The following is a 21,329-nucleotide window of genomic DNA, read 5'->3' on the forward strand; positions in this document are numbered from 1 at the left end:
GACCCTCTATGTCCCGGGCTGTGTTTGACCCTCTATGTCCCTGGCCCTGTGTGATCCTCTATGTCCTGGGCTGTGTTTGACCCTCTATGTCCCGGGCCCTGTGTGATCCTCTATGTCCCGGGCTGTGTTTGACCCTCTATGTCCCGGGCCGTGTGTGACCCTCTATGTCCTGGGCTGTGTTTGACCCTCTATGTCCCGGGCCCTGTGTGACCCTCTATGTCCCGGGCCCTGTGTGACCCTCTATGTCCCGGGCTGTGTTTGACCCTCTATGTCCCGGGCCGCGTGTGACTCCTATGTCCCGGGCCCTGTGTGACCCTCTATGTCCCGGGCCGTGTTTGACCCTCTATGTCCCTTGCCGTGTGTGACCCTCTATGTCCCGGGCCGCGTGTGACTCTTATGTCCCGGGCCCTGTGTGACCCTCTATGTCCCGGGCCATGTGTGACCCTCTATGTCCCGGGCCGTGTGTGACCCTCTATGTCCCGGGCTGTGTGTGACCCTCTATGTCCCGGGCCCTGTGTGATCCTCTATGTCCTGGGCTGTGTTTGACCCTCTATGTCCCGGGCCCTGTGTGACCCTCTATGTCCCGGGCTGTGTGTGACCCTCTATGTCCCGGGCCCTGTGTGATCCTCTATGTCCTGGGCTGTGTTTGACCCTCTATGTCCCGGGCCCTGTGTGACCCTCTATGTCCCGGGCCCTGTGTGATCCTCTATGTCCCGGGCTGTGTTTGACCCTCTATGTCCCGGGCCGTGTGTGACCCTCTTAGTCCTGGGCCGCATGTGACCCCTATTTCCCGGGCCGTGTGTGACCCTCTTAGTCCTGGGCCGCATGTGACCCTCTTAGTCCTGGGCCGCGTGTGACCCCTATGTCCCGGGCCCTGTGTGATCCTCTATGTCCCGGGCCGCATGTGACCCTCTTAGTCCTGGGCTATGTGTAACCCTCTATGACCCGGGCCGTGTGTAACCCTCTAAGACCCGAGCCGCGTGTGACCCTGTCTTCTCTTCCGCGGCAGGAGGTGGACGTGGGGGAGGAGGTGCAGATGCTGCAGGAGAGTCTGCTGGACGTTCTGCTGCAGACTCTGCTGATCATTATGAGTAAATCTCAGTCGCAGGAGGCGGTAAGAGGCCAGCGCTGCCCGCAGTGCACAGCAGAGATCACTGTTAGTAATTAACTCATTTATCTTCTCTCTAATCCTTCCCTCATCATCCTCAGTGTCACCCTCAGCATCCTCATCACTGTACCGTATAGGACTGCGCGGCCGTGCAGCAGCCGGAGGACTGTGACTAGTCACAGACAAGAATGTAACGTCTCCTCCGCATCGGGGATAGATCCTGCATGGACCTTATAGATATATGATCATCATCCTCATAGTGTGACCTCTGACCCCATCACCCTACATCCCCTCCCCTGCACCCACCTCTGCACTGACTCTTGTCCCCCATTAGGGGGAGTATGTTTCGTGTCTCCTTTCTTTGCTCCGTCTGATGTCGGACACTCACTACCAGCATCTGCTGCACAACTTCCAGAGCAAAGAAGAGCTGAAGGTGAGCGGAGCGGGCAGTGGAGCGGGTAGCGGGCAGAGAGATGGCAGGGCGCGAGCAGTGTAGCAGGTAGCAGGCAGGGGAGTGGACAGTGAAGCTGGGAGCGGGCAGGGGAGCAAGCAGTGGACTCGGTCAGGGGAGCAGGGAGAGGGCAGTGGAGCAGGGAGCGGGCAGTGAAGCGGAGTAGGCAGTGGAGCAAGGCAGCGGAGCAGGCAATGGAGCAAATCAGGTAGTGGAGCGGAGCAGGCAGAGGAGAGGAAAATGGGCAGCGGGCAGCAGAGTGGGCAGTGGGACGGGCAGCGGAGTGGGTAACGGATGGGAGCAGTGGGACATGAAGTGGAGGGAGCAAAGAGTGGAGCGGGGAGCAGGCCTTGGAGCAGGAAGCAAGCAGTGGAGCACGGAGTGGGCAGTGGAATGGGAAGTGAAGCTGGCAGAGGAGCAGAGCGGGAAGCGGAGCGAGAAACTGAGCAGGCAGTGGAGCGGAGAACTGAGCGGGCAGCAGAGCGGGGAACTGAGCAGGCAGTGGAGCGGAGAACTGAGCAGGCAGTGGAGCGGAGAACTGAGCGGGCAGTGAAGTGGGAACTGAGCAGTCAGTGGATCGAGCAGTGGCGTGGGGAGCTGAGCAGTCAGTGGAGCAGGCAGTGGAGTGGGGAACGGAGCAGTCGGTGGAGCGGGTAGTGGAGTGGGGAGCTGAGCAGTCAGTGGAGCGGGCAGTGGAGTGGGGAGCTGAGCGGGCAGTGGATGGGCAGTTGAGTGGGGAGCTGAGCAGTCAGTGGAGCGGGCAGTGGAGTGGGGAGCTGAGCGGGCAGTGGAGTGGGGAGCTGAGCAGTCAGTGGATCGGGCAGTGGAGTGGGGAGCTGAGCGGGCAGTGGAGTGGGATACTGAGCAGTCAGTGGAGCGGGCAGTGGAGTGGGGTACTGAGCAGTCAGTGGAGCGGGCAGTGGAGTGGGGAGCTGAGCAGTCAGTGGAGCGGGCAGTGGAGTGGGGAACTGAGCGGGCAGTGGACGGGCAGTGGAGTGGGGAGCTGAGCAGTCAGTGGAGCGGGCAGTGGAGTGGGGAGCTGAGCAGTCAGTGGAGCGGGCAGTGGAGTGGGGAGCTGAGCAGTCAGTGGATCGGGCAGTGGAGTGGGGAGCTGAGCGGGCAGTGGAGAGGGGGTACTGAGCAGTCAGTGGAGCGGGCAGTGGAGTGGGGAGCTGAGCGGGCAGTGGAGTGGGGTACTGAGCAGTCAGTGGAGGGGGCAGTGGAGTGGGGAGCTGAGCAGTCAGTGGAGCGGGCAGTGGAGTGGGGAACTGAGCGGGCAGTGGACGGGCAGTGGAGTGGGGAGCTGAGCAGTCAGTGGAGCGGCCAGTGGAGTGGGGAGCTGAGCAGTCAGTGGAGCGGGCAGTGGAGTGGGGAGCTGAGCAGTCAGTGGAGCGGGCAGTGGAGTGGGGAACTGAGCGGGCAGTGGACGGGCAGTGGAGTGGGGAGCTGAGCGGGCAGTGGACGGGCAGTGGAGTGGGGAGCTGAGCAGTCAGTGGAGCGGGCAGTGGAGTGGGGAGCTGAGCGGGCAGTGGAGAGGGGGTACTGAGCAGTCAGTGGAGGGGGCAGTGGAGTGGGGAGCTGAGCAGTCAGTGGAGCGGGCAGTGGAGTGGGGAACTGAGCGGGCAGTGGACGGGCAGTGGAGTGGGGAGCTGAGCAGTCAGTGGAGCGGCCAGTGGAGTGGGGAGCTGAGCAGTCAGTGGAGCGGGCAGTGGAGTGGGGAGCTGAGCAGTCAGTGGAGCGGGCAGTGGAGTGGGGAACTGAGCGGGCAGTGGACGGGCAGTGGAGTGGGGAGCTGAGCGGGCAGTGGACGGGCAGTGGAGTGGGGAGCTGAGCAGTCAGTGGAGCGGGCAGTGGAGTGGGGAGCTGAGCAGTCAGTGGAGCGGGCAGTGGAGTGGGGAGCTGAGCAGTCAGTGGATCGGGCAGTGGAGTGGGGAGCTGAGCGGGCAGTGGAGAGGGGGTACTGAGCAGTCAGTGGAGCGGGCAGTGGAGTGGGGAGCTGAGCGGGCAGTGGAGTGGGGTACTGAGCAGTCAGTGGAGGGGGCAGTGGAGTGGGGAGCTGAGCAGTCAGTGGAGCGGGCAGTGGAGTGGGGAACTGAGCGGGCAGTGGACGGGCAGTGGAGTGGGGAGCTGAGCAGTCAGTGGAGCGGCCAGTGGAGTGGGGAGCTGAGCAGTCAGTGGAGCGGGCAGTGGAGTGGGGAGCTGAGCAGTCAGTGGAGCGGGCAGTGGAGTGGGGAACTGAGCGGGCAGTGGACGGGCAGTGGAGTGGGGAGCTGAGCGGGCAGTGGACGGGCAGTGGAGTGGGGAGCTGAGCGGGCAGTGGACGGGCAGTGGAGTGGGGAGCTGAGCAGTCAGTGGAGCGGGCAGTGGAGTGGGGAGCTGAGCAGTCAGTGGAGCGGGCAGTGGAGTGGGGAGCTGAGCAGTCAGTGGAGCGGGCAGTGGTGTGGGGAACTGAGCGGGCAGTGGACGGGCAGTGGAGTGGGGAGCTGAGCGGGCAGTGGACGGGCAGTGGAGTGGGGAGCTGAGCAGTCAGTGGAGCGGGCAGTGGAGTGGGGAGCTGAGCAGTCAGTGGAGCGGGCAGTGGTGTGGGGAACTGAGCGGGCAGTGGACGGGCAGTGGAGTGGGGAGCTGAGCGGGCAGTGGACGGGCAGTGGAGTGGGGAGCTGAGCAGTCAGTGGAGCGGGCAGTGGAGTGGGGAGCTGAGCAGTCAGTGGAGCGGGCAGTGGAGTGGGGAGCTGAGCAGTCAGTGGAGCGGGCAGTGGAGTGGGGAGCTGAGCAGTCAGTGGAGCGGGCAGTGGTGTGGGGAACTGAGCGGGCAGTGGACGGGCAGTGGAGTGGGGAGCTGAGCGGGCAGTGGACGGGCAGTGGAGTGGGGAGCTGAGCAGTCAGTGGAGCGGGCAGTGGAGTGGGGAGCTGAGCAGTCAGTGGAGCGGGCAGTGGAGTGGGGAGCTGAGCAGTCAGTGGAGCGGGCAGTGGAGTGGGGAGCTGAGCAGTCAGTGGAGCGGGCAGCTGTCCTCCTGGCAGTCTCACAGTGATCACCTAGCTATCTTAGGTTGTGTAATGTTTTTTGTGCCAGGAATGTTGGGTGGATCCCTGCACCGTACTGGAGGTCTCCCAGGTTTTCTAGAACCAGATTTACCAAAGGAATAGATTTATAATCAGGAGACGCACAATCGTCTATTTCTTCTTCCTCCAGGAATTCCTGCTAAAGATTTTCTGCGTTTTTCGCAACTTGCTGAAGCTGAGCGTCTTCCCTCCAGACTGGACAGTGATGAGACTTCTGGCCAGCAAGTAAGAGACTCCCCCACAGCAAGTGATGTCACCAGTGTAATATAGGGTGATGTCACCGGTGTAATATAGGGTGATGTCACCGGTGTAATATAGGGTGATGTCACCGGTGTAATATAGGGTGATGTCACCGGTGTAATATAGGGTGATGTCACCGGTGTAATATAGGGTGATGTCACCGGTGTAATATAGGGTGATGTCACCGGTGTAATATAGGGTGATGTCACCGGTGTAATATAGGGTGATGTCACCGGTGTAATATAGGGTGATGTCACCGGTGTAATATAGGGTGATGTCACCGGTGTAATATAGGGTGATGCCACCGGTGTAATATAGGGTGATGTCACCGGTGTAATATAGGGTGATGTCACCGGTGTAATATAGGGTGATGCCACCGGTGTAATATAGGGTGATGTCACCGGTGTAATATAGGGTGATGTCACCGGTGTAATATAGGGTGATGTCACCGGTGTAATATAGGGTGATGCCACCGGTGTAATATAGGGTGATGTCACCGGTGTAATATAGGGTGATGTCACCGGTGTAATATAGGGTGATGCCACCGGTGTAATATAGGGTGATGCCACCGGTGTAATATAGGGTGATGTCACCGGTGTAATATAGGGTGATGTCACCGGTGTAATATAGGGTGATGCCACCGGTGTAATATAGGGTGATGCCACCGGTGTAATATAGGGTGATGTCACCGGTGTAATATAGGGTGATGTCACCGGTGTAATATAGGGTGATGTCACCGGTGTAATATAGGGTGATGCCACCGGTGTAATATAGGGTGATGTCACCGGTGTAATATAGGGTGATGTCACCGGTGTAATATAGGGTGATGCCACCGGTGTAATATAGGGTGATGTCACCGGTGTAATATAGGGTGATGTCACCGGTGTAATATAGGGTGATGTCACCGGTGTAATATAGGGTGATGTCACCGGTGTAATATAGGGTGATGTCACCGGTGTAATATAGGGTGATGTCACCGGTGTAATATAGGGTGATGTCACCGGTGTAATATAGGGTGATGTCACCGGTGTAATATAGGGTGATGTCACCGGTGTAATATAGGGTGATGTCACCGGTGTAATATAGGGTGATGTCACCGGTGTAATATAGGGTGATGTCACCGGTGTAATATAGGGTGATGTCACCGGTGTAATATAGGGTGATGTCACCGGTGTAATATAGGGTGATGTCACCGGTGTAATATAGGGTGATGTCACCGGTGTAATATAGGGTGATGTCACCGGTGTAATATAGGGTGATGTCACCGGTGTAATATAGGGTGATGTCACCGGTGTAATATAGGGTGATGTCACCGGTGTAATATAGGGTGATGTCACCGGTGTAATATAGGGTGATGTCACCGGTGTAATATAGGGTGATGTCACCGGTGTAATATAGGGTGATGCCACCGGTGTAATATAGGGTGATGTCACCGGTGTAATATAGGGTGATGTCACCGGTGTAATATAGGGTGATGTCACCGGTGTAATATAGGGTGATGTCACCGGTGTAATATAGGGTGATGTCACCGGTGTAATATAGGGTGATGTCACCGGTGTAATATAGGGTGATGTCACCGGTGTAATATAAGGTGGAGCCTCATTACCGCACTGCTGTGCATATATATATACAGTTGTGGCCAAAAGTATTGACACCCCTGCAATTCTGTCAGATAATACTCAGTTTCTTCCTGAAAATGATTGCAAACACAAATTCTTTGGTATTATTATCTTCATTTAATTTGTCTTAAATGAAAAAACACAAAAGAGAATGAAGCAAAAAGCAAAACATTGATCATTTCACACAAAACTCCAAAAATGGTCCAGACAAAAGTATTGGCACCCTCAGCCTAATACTTGGTAGCACAACCTTTAGCCAAAATAACTGCGACCAACCGCTTCCGGTAACCATCGATGAGTTTCTTACAATGCTCTGCTGGAATTTTAGACCATTCTTCTTTGGCAAACTGCTCCAGGTCCCTGATATTTGCAGGGTGCCTTCTCTAAACTGCCGTTTTTAGATCTCTCCACAGGTGTTCTATGGGATTCAGGTCTGGACTCATTGCTGGCCACCTTAGAAGTCTCCAGTGCTTTCTCTCAAACCATTTTCTAGTGCTTTTTGAAGTGTGTTTTGGGTCATTGTCCTGCTGGAAGACCCATGACCTCTGAGGGAGACGCAGCTTTCTCACACTGGGCCCTACATTATGCTGCAAAATTTGTTGGTAGTCTTCAGACTTCATAATGCCATGCACACGGTCAAGCAGTCCAGTGCCAGAGGCAGCAAAGCAACCCCAAAACATCAGGGAACCTCCACCATGTTTGACTGTAGGGACCGTGTTCTTTTCTTTGAATGCCTCTTTTTTTTTTTTCTCCTGTAAACTCTATGTTGATGCCTTTGCCAAAAAGCTCTACTTTTGTCTCATCTGACCAGAGAACATTCTTCCAAAACATTTTGAGGCTTTTTCAGGTAAGTTTTGGCAAACTCCAGCCTGGCTTTTTTATGTCTCGGGGTAAGAAGTGGGGTCTTCCTGGGTCTCCTACCATACAGTCCCTTTTCATTCAGACGCTGACGGATAGTACGGGTTGACACTGTTGTACCCTCGGACTGCAGGGCAGCTTGAACTTGTTTGGATGTTAGTCGAGGTTCTTTATCCAACATCCGCACAATCTTGCGTTGAAATCTCTCGTCAATTTTTCTTTTCCGTCCACATCTAGGGAGGTTAGCCACAGTGCCATGGGCTTTACACTTCTTGATGACACTGCGCACGGTGGACACAGGAACATTCAGGTCTTTGGAGATGGACTTGTAGCCTTGAGATTGCTCATGCTTCCTCACAATTTGGTTTCTCAGGTCCTCAGACAGTCCTTTGGTCTTCTTTCTTTTCTCCATGCTCAATGTGGTACACACAAGGACACAGGACAGAGGTTGAGACAACTTTAATCCGTGTCAACTGGCTGCAAGTGTGATTTAGTTATTGCCAACAGCTGTTAGGTGCCACAGGTCAGTTACAGGGGCTGTTAGTTACACTAATTAGAGAAGCATCACATGATTTTTCCAACAGTGCCAATACTTTTGTCCACCCCCTTTTTTATGTTTGGTGTGGAATTATATCCAATTTGGCTTTAGGACAATTCTTTTTGTGTTTTTTCATTTAAGACAAATTATGTGAAGATAATAATACCAAAGAATTTGTGTTTGCAATCATTTTCAGGAAGAAACTGAGTATTATCTGACAGAATTGCAGGGGTGTCAATACTTTTGGCCACAACTGTAGCTGCCTATTAGATATTAGTGTTAGTTATTTTATGAAATAAATTATATTTTTATTTTGTGTAAGTTTAATACTTTCAGCTTTTTCCCCACTTTTCAGTTCTTATTATGTATGTGGCACCATTAATCCCATGCTTTGTACATGAGACGTTCTGTGCTTGCTGTCGGTGAATGATTCCTATGTATTTCCCTATGAGCGGTACCAGCCCTCCATCCCCGGCGTTGTGCGGTGACGTACGGTATGGCGCCCACATTCGCCGCATACATTTCTTTCTCTTCCCGCAGCATCATAGTGACGACCGTTCAGTACGTGTCGCCCGCCGTGCACAAGAACTTCTGTGAAGAGGATTTTGACTTTAAGGTAAGTCTCCCCCATTATAGAGCCCGTGTTATATTGGGGTGAATCCTCCAGGAGGGGGCGCTGCTCACGGCTCCGTCCTTCACCTTCTAGGTGTGGAACTCGTACTTCAGCCTCGCCGTCCTCTTCATCAACCAGCCCAGTCTACAGCTGGAGAACTTTGCATCGGGGAAGAGGAGAAGGGTCCTGGATAAGTAAGTGCCCCCCTGAGATAATACCGAGCCCGTGAAGCTTCGCCTCCGCACATTGCCATCTTACTTATCTACTTTGTTTATTTCAACATCTCTGCTTGTTGTCAGTGAATGAGAATATTCATTGTATGTAGAAAGCATGAAATTCTGTCCTAGTCCTTGGGGTTTGTTACAGTGTGTCAGTGCAGTGCTGTATTCACAGAGGATCGTCTACGGTGATACATTGTAACGATCCCTCAGCTGTGTGAGCAGGATATAAGTGGCGATGTTACTGACCTGCCCGTCCCTCTCCACCTCCAGGTATGGCGACATGCGCGTCATGATGACATACGAGCTGTTTAACATGTGGCAGAACCTGGGTGAGTGACGTCAGGGGTCTTCTGTCGGCCCCCGATCCTCGTCTCATCCTTCTCTGCTCACTTTCCAGGAGAGCACAAATACCACTTCATACCCGGCATGATTGGCCCATTCCTGGGGGTGTCCTTGGTCCCGCAGCCGGAGGTCCGCAACATCATGATCCCCATATTCCACGACATGATGGACTGTGAACAGCGGCGCAACGGAAACTTCAAGCAGGTGAGAGGCGGCGCAGAAATGGCGCGGGGAGGTCGGCGGCTCCTCGTATGTGACCATCCTGCGTCTCCTCAGGTGGAGGCCGAGCTCATCGATAAGCTGGACTCCCTGGTGTCCGAGGGGAAAGGCGACGAGAACTACCGAGAGCTCTTCAGTCTCCTGTGAGTCCGAGCGACCTCAGCCGCGCAGCGCACAGGGTTATATGGCGGATAAAGGGGTAATCGCCTTATTAAAGGGACGGTGCAGAGAGAAAATCCGATCGTTACAGAATAAAGCGTTATTGGTATACTCAACTTGTGCCTCAAGGTTTCACTGCTTTTTGTTCTCTCCGAGGTCCATGCAGCAGACCTCTCCCTGTTGCCGCAGACTTTTTCCCATTGCCGCAGACCTCTCCCCGTTGTCGCAGACCTCTCCCCGTTGCCGCAGACCTGTCCCCACTGCCGCAGACCTTTCCCCGCTGCCGCAGACCTTTCCCCGCTGCCGCAGACCTTTCCCCGCTGCCGCAGACCTTTCCCCGCTTCCGCAGACCTTTCCCCGCTTCCGCAGACCTTTCCCCGCTTCCGCAGACCTTTCCCCGCTGCCGCAGACCTCTCCCCGCTGCCGCAGACCTCTCCCCGTTGCCGCAGACCTCTCCCGCTGCCACAGACTTTTCCTAGCTGCCGCAGACCTGTCCCCGCTGCCGCAGACCCTTCCCCGCTGCCGCAGACCTTTCCCCGCTGCCGCAGACCTCTCCCCGTTGCCGCAGACCTCTCCCGCTGCCACAGACTTTTCCTAGCTACCGCAGACCTGTCCCCGCTGCCGCAGACCCTTCCCCGCTGCCGCAGACCTTTCCCGCTTCCGCAGACCTTTCCCCATCAGGTGGTTTGCAGATCACAGCAGCCGGTGTTCCTCTGCTGCCTGGTATCCCTTATGAAGCTGTGACTTGTAGTTCTCCGTCAGAGGGCGAGTCTTCCGCAGGGGTGGGCTCTTGTATAGTACTGCAGGGTGCGGTGATTTGCGGCACATTGTGATATGTTTGTGTTTGTCCCCTCGCCCGCTGCCGGAGCAGCTCTCAGCTGTTTGGTCCGTACCCCAGGTACGTGCTCCGTTCTACATCGTGCTGTTAATCTGTGATGTGCGGGAACATCCCTGTAATCCGGCACTGCCAGATCATAGGAAGTAACTGTTCTCCAGTTACTTGTGCGTCCCCTGACGCTCCCGTCACCGTTTTTACTTTTCGAGAATTTGGATTTTTTTTAATTCTTTTCTCTTTTGCCTTAAGTTTATTGGAGAAAATTGAGCAAGAGACGTGGAGAGAGCCGGGCGCCTCCTTTGTGACCTCTGTAACACGCCTCATGGAGAGACTGCTGGACTACAGGTGTGGTATACATGTGCCAGCAGAACAGTGATCGCAGCTCTGGAGGTGACTGGAGGATAAGACATGATGTAACAGCAGAATAGTGATCGCAGCTCAGGAGGATAAGACATGATGTAAAAGCAGAATAGTGACTGCAGCTCTGGAGGTGACTGGAGGATAAGACACTGTGTAACAGCAGAAGAGTGATTGCAGCTCTGGAGGTGACTGGAGGATAAGACATGATGTAACAGCAGAATAGTGACTGTAGCTCTGGAGGCGACTGGAGTATTACACCTGATATTAGCGCAGTTTTGCTTTCTCCTTTCTCACTCTTGTGTTGCTGCAGAGACTGCATGAAAGGAGAAGAGACTGAGAATAAGAAGATCGGCTGCACAGTGAATCTGATGGTGAGTGCTGCAGACGTTTTTCCAGTTGCAGCGACCTTGGTTGAGTGTCTCTGATGGCAGCGTCCCCGGTTGGGTGTCTCTGATGGCAGCATCCCCGGGTGGGTGTCTCTGATGGCAGCGTCCCCTGGTGGGTGTCCCTGATGATAGCGTCCCCATTGGGTGTCTCTGATGGCAGCGTCCCCTGGTCGGTGTCTCTGATGGCAGCTTCCCCGGGTGGGTGTCTCTGATGGCAGCTTCCCCGGGTGGGTGTCTCTGATGGCAGCTTCCCCGGGTGGGTGTCTCTGATGGCAGCTTCCCCGGGTGGGTGTCTCTGATGGCAGCGTCCCCTGGTGGGTGTCTCTGATGGCAGCGTCCCCGGGTGGGTGTCTCTGATGGCAGCGTCCCCTGGTGGGTGTCTCTGATGGCAGCGTCCCCTGGTGGGTGTCTCTGATGGCAGCGTCCCCGGGTGGGTGTCTCTGATGGCAGCGTCCCCGGGTGGGTGTCTCTGATGGCAGCGTCTCCTGGTGGGTGTCTCTGATGGCAGCGTCCCCTGGTCGGTGTCTGATGACAGCGTCCCCTGGTGGGTGTCTCTGATGACAGCGTCCCCTGGTGGGTGTCTCTGATGACAGCATCCCCTGGTGGGTGTCTCTGATGACAGCGTCCCCTGGTGGGTGTCTCTGATGGCAGCGTCCCCGGGTTGGTGTCCCTGATGACAGCGTCCCCTGGTGGGTGTCTCTGATGGCAGCGTCCCCGGGTTGGTGTCTCTGATGGCAGCGTCCACGGGTGGGTGTCTCTGATGGCAGCGTCTCCTGGTGGGTGTCTCTGATGACAGCGTCCCCTGGTCGGTGTCTCTGATGACAGCGTCCCCTGGTGGGTGTCTCTGATGGCAACGTCCCCGGGTTGATGTCCCTGATGACAGCGTCCCCTGGTGGGTGTCTCTGATGGCAGCGTCTCCGGGTGGGTGTCTCTGATGACAGCATCCCCTGGGTGTCTCTGATAGCAGCGTCCCCGGGTGGGTGTCTCTGATGGCAGCGTCTCCTGGTGGGTGTCTCTGATGACAGCGTCCCCGGTGGGTGTCTCTGATGGCAGCGTCCCCTGGTCGGTGTCTCTGATGGCAGCGTCCCCATTGGGTGTCTCTGATAGCAGCGTCCCCGGGTGGGTGTCCCTGATAATAGCGTCCCCATTGGGTGTCTCTGATGGCAGCGTCCCCTGGTCGGTGTCTCTGATGGCAGCGTCCCCTTGTGGGTGTCTCTGATGGCAGCGTCCCCTGGTCGGTGTCTCTGATGGCAGCTTCCCTGGGTGGGTGTCTTTGATGGCAGCATCCCCGGGTGGGTGTCTCTGATGGCAGAGTCCCCGGTGGGTATCTCTGATGGCAGCGTCTCCGGGTGGGTGTCTCTGATGGCAGCCCCCGGGTGGGTGTCTCTGATGGTAGCGTCCCCTAGTGGGTGTCTCTGATGGCAGCGTCCCCTGGTCGGTGTCTCTGATGGCAGCGTCTCCGGGTGGGTGTCTCTGATGGCAGCTTCCCCGGGTGGGTGTCTCTGATGGCAGCTTCCCCGGGTGGGTGTCTCTGATGGCAGCGTCTCCGGGTGGGTGTCCCTGATGATAGCGTCCCCGGTGGGTGTCTCTGATGACAGCGTCCCCTGGTGGGTGTCTCTGATGGCAGCTTCCCCGGGTGGCTGTCTCTGATGGCAGCTTCCCCGGGTGGCTGTCTCTGATGGCAGCTTCCCCGGGTGGGTGTCTCTGATGGCAGCTTCCCCGGGTGGGTGTCCCTGATGATAGCGTCCCCGGTGGGTGTCTCTGATGACAGCATCCCCTGGTGGGTGTCTCTGATGACAGCGTCCCCGGTGGGTGTCTCTGATGGCAGCGTCCCCTGGTGGGTGTCTCTGATGACAGCGTCCCCTGGTGGGTGTCTCTGATGGCAGCGACCCCGGGTGGGTGTCTCTGATGGCAGCGTCCCCTGGTGGGTGTCTCTGATGACAGCGTCCCCTGGTGGGTGTCTCTGATGACAGCGTCCCCTGGTGGGTGTCTCTGATGACAGCGTCCCCTGGTGGGTGTCCCTGATGATAGTGTCCCCGGTGGGTGTCTCTGATGACAGCGTCCTTTGGTGGGTGTCTCTGATGACAGCGTCCCCTGGTGGGTGTCTCTGATGACAGCGTCCCCGGTGGGTGTCTCTGATGACAGCGTCCCCTGGTGGGTGTCTCTGATGGCAGCGTCCCCGGTGGGTGTCTCTGATGGCAGCGTCCCCTGGTGGGTGTCTCTGATGGCAGCGTCCCCTGGTGGGTGTCTCTGATGGCAGCGTCCCCGGTGGGTGTCTCTGATGGCAGCGTCCCCTGGTGGGTGTCTCTGATGACAGCGTCCCCTGGTGGGTGTCTCTGATGACAGCATCCCCTGGTGGGTGTCCCTGATGATAGCGTCCCCGGTGGGTGTCTCTGATGACAGCGTCTTTTGGTGGGTGTCTCTGATGACAGCGTCTCTGATGACAGCGTCCCCTGGTGGGTGTCCCTGATGATAGCGTCCCCGGTGGGTGTCTCTGATGACAGCATCTTTTGGTGGGTGTCTCTGATGACAGCGTCTCTGATGACAGCGTCTTTTGGTGGGTGTCCCTGATGATAGCGTCCCCGGTGGGTGTCTCTGATGACAGCGTCTTTTGGTGGGTGTCTCTGATGACAGCGTCTCTGATGACAGCGTCCCCTGGTGGGTGTCTCTGATGGCAGCGTCCCCTGGTGGGTGTCTCTGATGGCAGCATCCCCTGGTGGGTGTCTCTGATGGCAGCGTCCCCGGTGGGTGTCTCTGATGGCAGCGTCCCCAGGTCGATGTCTCTGATGGCAGCGTCCCCTGGTGGGTGTCTCTGATGACAGCGTCCCCATTGGGTGTCTCTGTTGGCAGCGTCCCCGGTGGGTGTCTCTGATGACAGCGTCCCCTGGTGGGTGTCTCTGATGGCAGCGTCCCCTGGTGGGTGTCTCTGATGGCAGCGTCCCCTGGTGGGTGTCTCTGATGGCAGCGTCCTTTGGTGGGTGTCTCTGATGACAGCGTCCCCGGTGGGTGTCTCTGATGACAGCGTCCCCTTGTGGGTGTCTCTGATGGCAGCGTCCCCTGGTGGGTGTCTCTGATTGCAGCGTCCCCGGTGGGTGTCTCTGATGACAGCGTCCCTGGTGGGTGTCTCTGATGACAGCGTCCCCGGTGGGTGTCTCTGATGACAGCGTCCCCTGGTGGGTGTCTATGATGATAGCGTCCCCTGGTGGGTGTCTCTGATGACAGCGTCCCCTGGTGGGTGTCCCTGATGATAGCGTCCCCGGTGGGTGTCTCTGATGACAGCGTCCTTTGGTGGGTGTCTCTGATGACAGCGTCCCCGGTGGGTGTCTCTGATGACAGCGTCCCCTGGTGGGTGTCTCTGATGGCAGCGTCCCCTGGTGGGTGTCTCTGATGGCAGCGTCCCCGGTGGGTGTCTCTGATGACAGCGTCCCTGGTGGGTGTCTCTGATGACAGCATCCCCGGTGGGTGTCTCTGATGACAGCGTCCCCTGGTGGGTGTCTCTGATGATAGCGTCCCCTGGTGGGTGTCTCTGATGACAGCGTCCCCTGGTGGGTGTCCCTGATGATAGCGTCCCCGGTGGGTGTCTCTGATGACAGCATCTTTTGGTGGGTGTCTCTGATGACAGCGTCTCTGATGACAGCGTCCCCTGGTGGGTGTCCCTGATGATAGCGTCCCCGGTGGGTGTCTCTGATGACAGCGTCTCTGATGACAGCGTCCCCTGGTGGGTGTCTCTGATGGCAGCGTCCCCTGGTGGGTGTCTCTGATGGCAGCATCCCCTGGTGGGTGTCTCTGATGGCAGCGTCCCCGGTGGGTGTCTCTGATGGCAGCGTCCCCAGGTCGATGTCTCTGATGGCAGCGTCCCCTGGTGGGTGTCTCTGATGACAGCGTCCCCATTGGGTGTCTCTGTTGGCAGCGTCCCCGGTGGGTGTCTCTGATGACAGCGTCCCCCGGTGGGTGTCTCTGATGACAGCGTCCCCTGGTGGGTGTCTCTGATGATAGCGTCCCCTGGTGGGTGTCTCTGATGACAGCGTCCCCTGGTGGGTGTCCCTGATGATAGCGTCCCCGGTGGGTGTCTCTGATGACAGCGTCCCCGGTGGGTGTCTCTGATGACAGCGTCCCCTGGTGGGTGTCTCTGATGGCAGCGTCCCCTGGTGGGTGTCTCTGATGGCAGCGTCCCCGGTGGGTGTCTCTGATGACAGCGTCCCTGGTGGGTGTCTCTGATGACAGCGTCCCCGGTGGGTGTCTCTGATGACAGCGTCCCCTGGTGGGTGTCTCTGATGGCAGCGTCCCCTGGTGGGTGTCTCTGATGGCAGTGTCCCCGGGTGGGTGTCCCTGATTATAGCGTCCCCGGGTGGGTGTCTCTGATGGCAGCGTCCCCGGTGGGTGTCTCTGATGACAGCGTCTCTGATGACAGCGTCCCCTGGTGGGTGTCTCTGATGGCAGCGTCCCCTGGTGGGTGTCTCTGATGGCAGCGTCCCCGGGTGGGTGTCCCTGATGGCAGCGTCCCCGGGTGGGTGTCTCTGATGGCAGCGTCCCCGGTGGGTGCCTCTGATGACAGCGTCCCCTGGTGGGTGTCTTCGATGGCAGCGTCCTCGGGTGGGTGTCTCTGATGGCAGCGTCCCCGGGTGGGTGTCTCTGATGGCAGCATCCCCGGGTGGGTGTCTCTGATGGCAGCGTCCCCGGTGGGTGTCTCTGATGACAGCATCTTTTGGTGGGTGTCTCTGATGACAGCGTCTCTGATGACAGCGTCCCCTGGTGGGTGTCCCTGATGATAGCGTCCCCGGTGGGTGTCTCTGATGACAGCGTCTCTGATGACAGCGTCCCCTGGTGGGTGTCTCTGATGGCAGCGTCCCCTGGTGGGTGTCTCTGATGGCAGCATCCCCTGGTGGGTGTCTCTGATGGCAGCGTCCCCGGTGGGTGTCTCTGATGGCAGCGTCCCCAGGTCGATGTCTCTGATGGCAGCGTCCCCTGGTGGGTGTCTCTGATGACAGCGTCCCCATTGGGTGTCTCTGTTGGCAGCGTCCCCGGTGGGTGTCTCTGATGACAGCGTCCCCCGGTGGGTGTCTCTGATGACAGCGTCCCCTGGTGGGTGTCTCTGATGATAGCGTCCCCTGGTGGGTGTCTCTGATGACAGCGTCCCCTGGTGGGTGTCCCTGATGATAGCGTCCCCGGTGGGTGTCTCTGATGACAGCGTCCCCGGTGGGTGTCTCTGATGACAGCGTCCCCTGGTGGGTGTCTCTGATGGCAGCGTCCCCTGGTGGGTGTCTCTGATGGCAGCGTCCCCGGTGGGTGTCTCTGATGACAGCGTCCCTGGTGGGTGTCTCTGATGACAGCGTCCCCGGTGGGTGTCTCTGATGACAGCGTCCCCTGGTGGGTGTCTCTGATGGCAGCGTCCCCTGGTGGGTGTCTCTGATGGCAGCGTCCCCGGGTGGGTGTCCCTGATTATAGCGTCCCCGGGTGGGTGTCTCTGATGGCAGCGTCCCCGGTGGGTGTCTCTGATGACAGCGTCTCTGATGACAGCGTCCCCTGGTGGGTGTCTCTGATGGCAGCGTCCCCTGGTGGGTGTCTCTGATGGCAGCGTCCCCGGGTGGGTGTCCCTGATGGCAGCGTCCCCGGGTGGGTGTCTCTGATGGCAGCGTCCCCGGTGGGTGCCTCTGATGACAGCGTCCCCTGGTGGGTGTCTTCGATGGCAGCGTCCTCGGGTGGGTGTCTCTGATGGCAGCGTCCCCGGGTGGGTGTCTCTGATGGCAGCGTCCCCGGGTGGGTGTCTCTGATGGCAGCGTCCCCGGTGGGTGTCTCTGATGGCAGCGTCCCCGGTGGGTGTCTCTGATGACAGCGTCCCTGGTGGGTGTCTCTGATGGCAGCGTCCCCGGTGGGTGTCTCTGATGACAGCGTCCCCTGGTGGGTGTCTCTAATGGCAGCGTCCCCTGGTGGGTGTTTTGGTTAGTGGGGAATTTAACCCTTTGTTCTTGTTTCATCCTCACAGAATTTCTACAAGTCAGAGATCAATAAGGAGGAGATGTACATCCGTTATATTCACAAGCTGTGTGACCTCCATCTTCAGGCTGATAGCTACACAGGTACGGGGGGCTGCCATCTGCCGTACCCCCACCCACCACCACTGAGGTGACGCTGCCTGGGGCCGTTGCACAGGACGGAGTCACAGTGTCTGTGTCGTGTACGCAGCACCGCTGCTCCACCATGTACCAGTGCTACAGATTCATCGCCGTGTCCTTCCCCCTCCAGAAGCTGCGTTCACTCTGCTTCTGTACTGGGAGACGCTGCAGTGGGACGATCGCTCCCTACGGGAGTTCCTTCATTATCCCACCCAGAGCGAGTGGCAGCGGAAAGAGAGTTTGAGCCGCAAAATCATCCACTACTTCAACAAGGGCAAGGTAACGAGGCCGAGCACGGACCAGGGGTATAAGCCTCATTGTGAGCTGCAGTACCCTCCCTGTGCTGCAGGTGGCACTGTTGCAGAGCATGTCTATGAGAGGCAGCTGGTACACAGTGACACCTGCTGGCCGGGAAGTGAAGAAAAAGACATGTAAACTTTGTCTTTTCTCCTCAGTGCTGGGAGTTCGGGATTCCTCTGTGCAGGGAGCTGGCGGCTCAGTACGAGAAGCTGTACGATTACCAGAGCCTGAGCTGGATCCTGGTGAGTGCTGGCTCTTGGTGCATTAACTCCGATGGTGCTGGATGGCGGCTGCACCATTACGTTATTAGGGATGCTGCCCAATACATAGCAGCTGTTCCGTCTTCTCCAATCTCCGACCTTTGACTCTTCTTTTCCCCCTTCATCTCCTGCAGAAAATGGAGGCGTCGTACTACGATCACATCATGGACCAGCAGCGGCTGGAGCCCGAGTTCTTCAGAGTGGGATTCTATGGAAAGAAGTTCCCATTTTTCTTGCGGGTAAATTACCCCTCGTTCTGTGTATGCAGCCCCCCTGCACTGTCCCCTGTATACCTCCTCCTACAGTACAGACAGGTCCCTCGTTCTGTGTATGCAGCCCCCCCTGCACTGTCCCCTGTATACCTCCTCCTACAGTACAGACAGGTCCCTCGTTCTGTGTATGCAGCCCCCCTGCACCGTCCCCTGTATACCTCCTCCTACAGTACAGACAGGTCAATCGTTCTGTGTATGCAGCCCCCCTGCACCGTCCCCTGTATACCTCCTCCTACAGTACAGACAGGTCCCTCGTTCTGTGTATGCAGCCCCCCCTGCACTGTCCCCTGTATACCTCCTCCTACAGTACAGACAGGTCCCTCGTTCTGTGTATGCAGCCCCCCTGCACCGTCCTCTGTATACCTCCTACTACAGTACAGACTGGTCCCTCGTTCTGTGTATGCAGCCCCCCTGCACCGTCCTCTGTATACCTCCTACTACAGTACAGACTGGTCCCTCGTTCTGTGTATGCAGCCCCCCCTGCACTGTCCCCTGTATACCTCCTCCTACAGTACAGACAGGTCAATCGTTCTGTGTATGCAGCCCCCCTGCACCGTCCCCTGTATACCTCCTCCTACAGTACAGACAGGTCCCTCGTTCTGTGTATGCAGCCCCCCCTGCACTGTCCCCTGTATACCTCCTCCTACAGTACAGACAGGTCCCTCGTTCTGTGTATGCAGCCCCCCTGCACCGTCCTCTGTATACCTCCTCCTACAGTACAGACAGGTCCCTCGTTCTGTGTATGCAGCCCCCCTGCACCGTCCTCTGTATACCTCCTACTACAGTACAGACTGGTCCCTCGTTCTGTGTATGCAGCCCCCCTGCACCGTCCTCTGTATACCTCCTACTACAGTACAGACTGGTCCCTCGTTCTGTGTATGCAGCCCCCCCTGCACTGTCCCCTGTATACCTCCTCCTACAGTACAGACAGGTCCCTCGTTCTGTGTATGCAGCCCCCCTGCACTGTCCCCTGTATACCTCCTCCTACAGTACAGACAGGTCCCTCGTTCTGTGTATGCAGCCCCCCTGCACCGTCCCCTGTATGCCCCCTACCACAGTACAGACAGGTCCCTCGTTCTGTGTATGCAGCCCCCCTGCACCGTCCCCTGTATACCTCCTCCTACAGTACAGACAGGTCCCTCGTTCTGTGTATGCAGCCCCCCTGCACCGTCCCCTGTATACCTCCTACAGTACAGACAGGTCCCTTGTTCTGTGTATGCAGCCCCCCTGCACCGTCCCCTGTATACCTCCTCCTACAGTACAGACAGGTCCCTTGTTCTGTGTATGCAGCCCCCCTGCACCGTCCCCTGTATACCTCCTCCTACAGTACAGACAGGTCCCTTGTTCTGTGTATGCAGCCCCCCTGCACCGTCCCCTGTATACCTCCTCCTACAGTACAGACAGGTCCCTCGTTCTGTGTATGCAGCCCCCCTGCACCGTCCCCTGTATACCCCCTACTACAGTACAGACAGGTCCCTCGTTCTGTGTATGCAGCCCCCCTGCACCGTCCCCTGTATACCCCTTACTACAGTACAGACAGGTCCCTCGTTCTGTGTATGCAGCCCCCCTGGTGATGTAGATGTTGTTCTCCCTGTCTTGCAGAATAAGGAGTTTGTGTGCCGCGGTCACGACTACGAGCGCCTGGAGGCGTTCCAGCAGCGCATGCTCAGCGAGTTCCCGCAGGCGATCGCGATGCAGCATCTCAACCATCCTGACGACACGATCCTGCAGAGCGACTCCCAGTGTATCCTGCGGGGAGGGCGGACATTACTGGGCACTGTGTGGTCACATTATTCACCTTCTCTGCTTCCAGTCAGTGAATTAAAACATTCACAATTATTGGGGTCACACTGTGGGTGGGTTACAGTGTGTCAGTGCAGATCACAGGTGTTCAGTTGCAGGGTTTGCGTCTTCATTTTTTCATGCTGCTGTGATGGTTCCTCCCTTGACTGTCTCTCTAGACCTGCAGATTTATGCAGTCATCCCTCTGCCCGACACCCCGAGAGTGCTGAACATGGACCAGGTTCCCGAGAGGATAAAGAGCTTCTACCGCGTAAACAACGTCCGCAGGTTTCGGTACGACCGACCGTTCCATCGCGGCGCCCGCGACAAAGACAACGAGTTTAAGGTGAGTGATGGGAGCCGACACCAGACTGATAGAGCTCAGCGCTCTCAAAGTGTCTCATCTCAGAGTTTATGGAAAGAGTGCTGCGCTGTCACACTGTCTCTTCTCAGAGTCTATGGACAGAGTGCAGCGCTCTCTCACTGTCTCATCTCAGAGTCTATGGACAGAGTGCAGCGTTCTCCCACTGTTTCCTCTGAGTCTATGAACAGAGTGCAGCGCTCTCTCACTGTTTCCTCTCTGAGTCTATGGACAGAGTGCAGCGCTCTCTCACTGTCTCATCTCAGAGTCTATGGACAGAGTGCAGCGTTCTCCCACTGTTTCCTCTGAGTCTATGAACAGAGTGCAGCGCTCTCTCACTGTTTCCTCTCTGAGTCTATGGACAGAGTGCAGCGCTCTCTCACTGTCTCATCTCAGAGTCTATGGACAGAGTGCAGCGTTCTCCCACTGTTTCCTCTGAGTCTATGAACAGAGTGCAGCGCTCTCTCACTGTTTCCTCTCAGAGTCTATGGACAGAGTGCAGCGCTCTCTCACTGTCTCATCTCAGAGTCTATGGACAGAGTGCAGCGTTCTCCCACTGTTTCCTCTCAGAGTCTATGGACAGAGTGCAGTGCTCTCTCACTGTTTCCTCTCAGAGTCTATGGACAGAGTGCAGCGCTCTCTCACTGTCTCATCTCAGAATCTATGGACAGAGTGCAGCACTGTCATTTCGGAGTCTATGGACAGAGTGCAGCGCTCTCTCAGTGTTTCCTCTCAGAGTCTATGGACAGAGTGCAGCGGTCTCTCACTGTCTCATATCAGAGTCTATGGACAGAGTGCAGCGCTCTCTCACTGTCTCATCTCAGAGTGGACAGAGTGCAGCGCTCTCACTGTCTCATCTCAGAGTTTATGGACAGAGTGCAGCACTGTCTCATCTCGGAGTCTATGGACAGAGTGCAGCGCTCACTCACTGTCATCTCAGAGTCTATGGACAGAGTGCAGCGCTCTCTCACTGTCTCATCTCAGTCTATGGACAGAGTGCAGCGCTCTCACTGTCTCATCGTCTATGGACAGAGTGCAGCGCTTTCACACTGTCTCATTTCAGAGTCTATTGAAAGAGCGCAGCACTCTCACACTGTCTCCTCTCTCTTTCAGAGTCTGTGGATAGAGCGCAGCACTCTCACACTGTCTCCTCTTTCAGAGTCTGTGGATAGAGCGTAGCACTCTCACACTGTCTCCTCTCTCTTTCAGAGTATATAGATAGAGTGTAG

General features: G+C 57.0%; 1 protein-coding gene across 5 annotated transcripts in view; it reads left to right on the forward strand.

Moving 5' to 3' along the window:
- Window positions 1-21,329, forward strand: part of DOCK3 (dedicator of cytokinesis 3) — a 300,167-nt gene that overhangs the window by 247,199 nt on the left and 31,639 nt on the right. For 3 of the 5 annotated variants that reach the window (XM_077277041.1, XM_077277045.1, XM_077277044.1), the window contains 17 exons: window positions 1,010-1,156; window positions 1,443-1,541; window positions 4,753-4,847; window positions 8,418-8,493; window positions 8,584-8,684; window positions 8,982-9,040; window positions 9,109-9,257; window positions 9,330-9,415; window positions 10,303-10,329; window positions 10,516-10,611; window positions 10,937-10,997; window positions 16,996-17,089; window positions 17,256-17,404; window positions 17,581-17,667; window positions 17,820-17,924; window positions 19,560-19,701; window positions 19,919-20,085. In XM_077277041.1, coding sequence (XP_077133156.1) covers window positions 1,010-1,156; window positions 1,443-1,541; window positions 4,753-4,847; window positions 8,418-8,493; window positions 8,584-8,684; window positions 8,982-9,040; window positions 9,109-9,257; window positions 9,330-9,415; window positions 10,303-10,329; window positions 10,516-10,611; window positions 10,937-10,997; window positions 16,996-17,089; window positions 17,256-17,404; window positions 17,581-17,667; window positions 17,820-17,924; window positions 19,560-19,701; window positions 19,919-20,085 — 1,740 coding nt within the window. The remainder of the gene's footprint in view (window positions 1-1,009; window positions 1,157-1,442; window positions 1,542-4,752; window positions 4,848-8,417; window positions 8,494-8,583; window positions 8,685-8,981; window positions 9,041-9,108; window positions 9,258-9,329; window positions 9,416-10,302; window positions 10,330-10,515; window positions 10,612-10,936; window positions 10,998-16,995; window positions 17,090-17,255; window positions 17,405-17,580; window positions 17,668-17,819; window positions 17,925-19,559; window positions 19,702-19,918; window positions 20,086-21,329) is intronic. The other 2 variants (XM_077277043.1, XM_077277042.1) reach the window with 2 other exon arrangements.

The sequence above is a fragment of the Ranitomeya variabilis genome, chromosome 8, assembly GCF_051348905.1.
Source record: "Ranitomeya variabilis isolate aRanVar5 chromosome 8, aRanVar5.hap1, whole genome shotgun sequence".
Lineage (NCBI taxonomy): Eukaryota > Metazoa > Chordata > Amphibia > Anura > Dendrobatidae > Ranitomeya > Ranitomeya variabilis.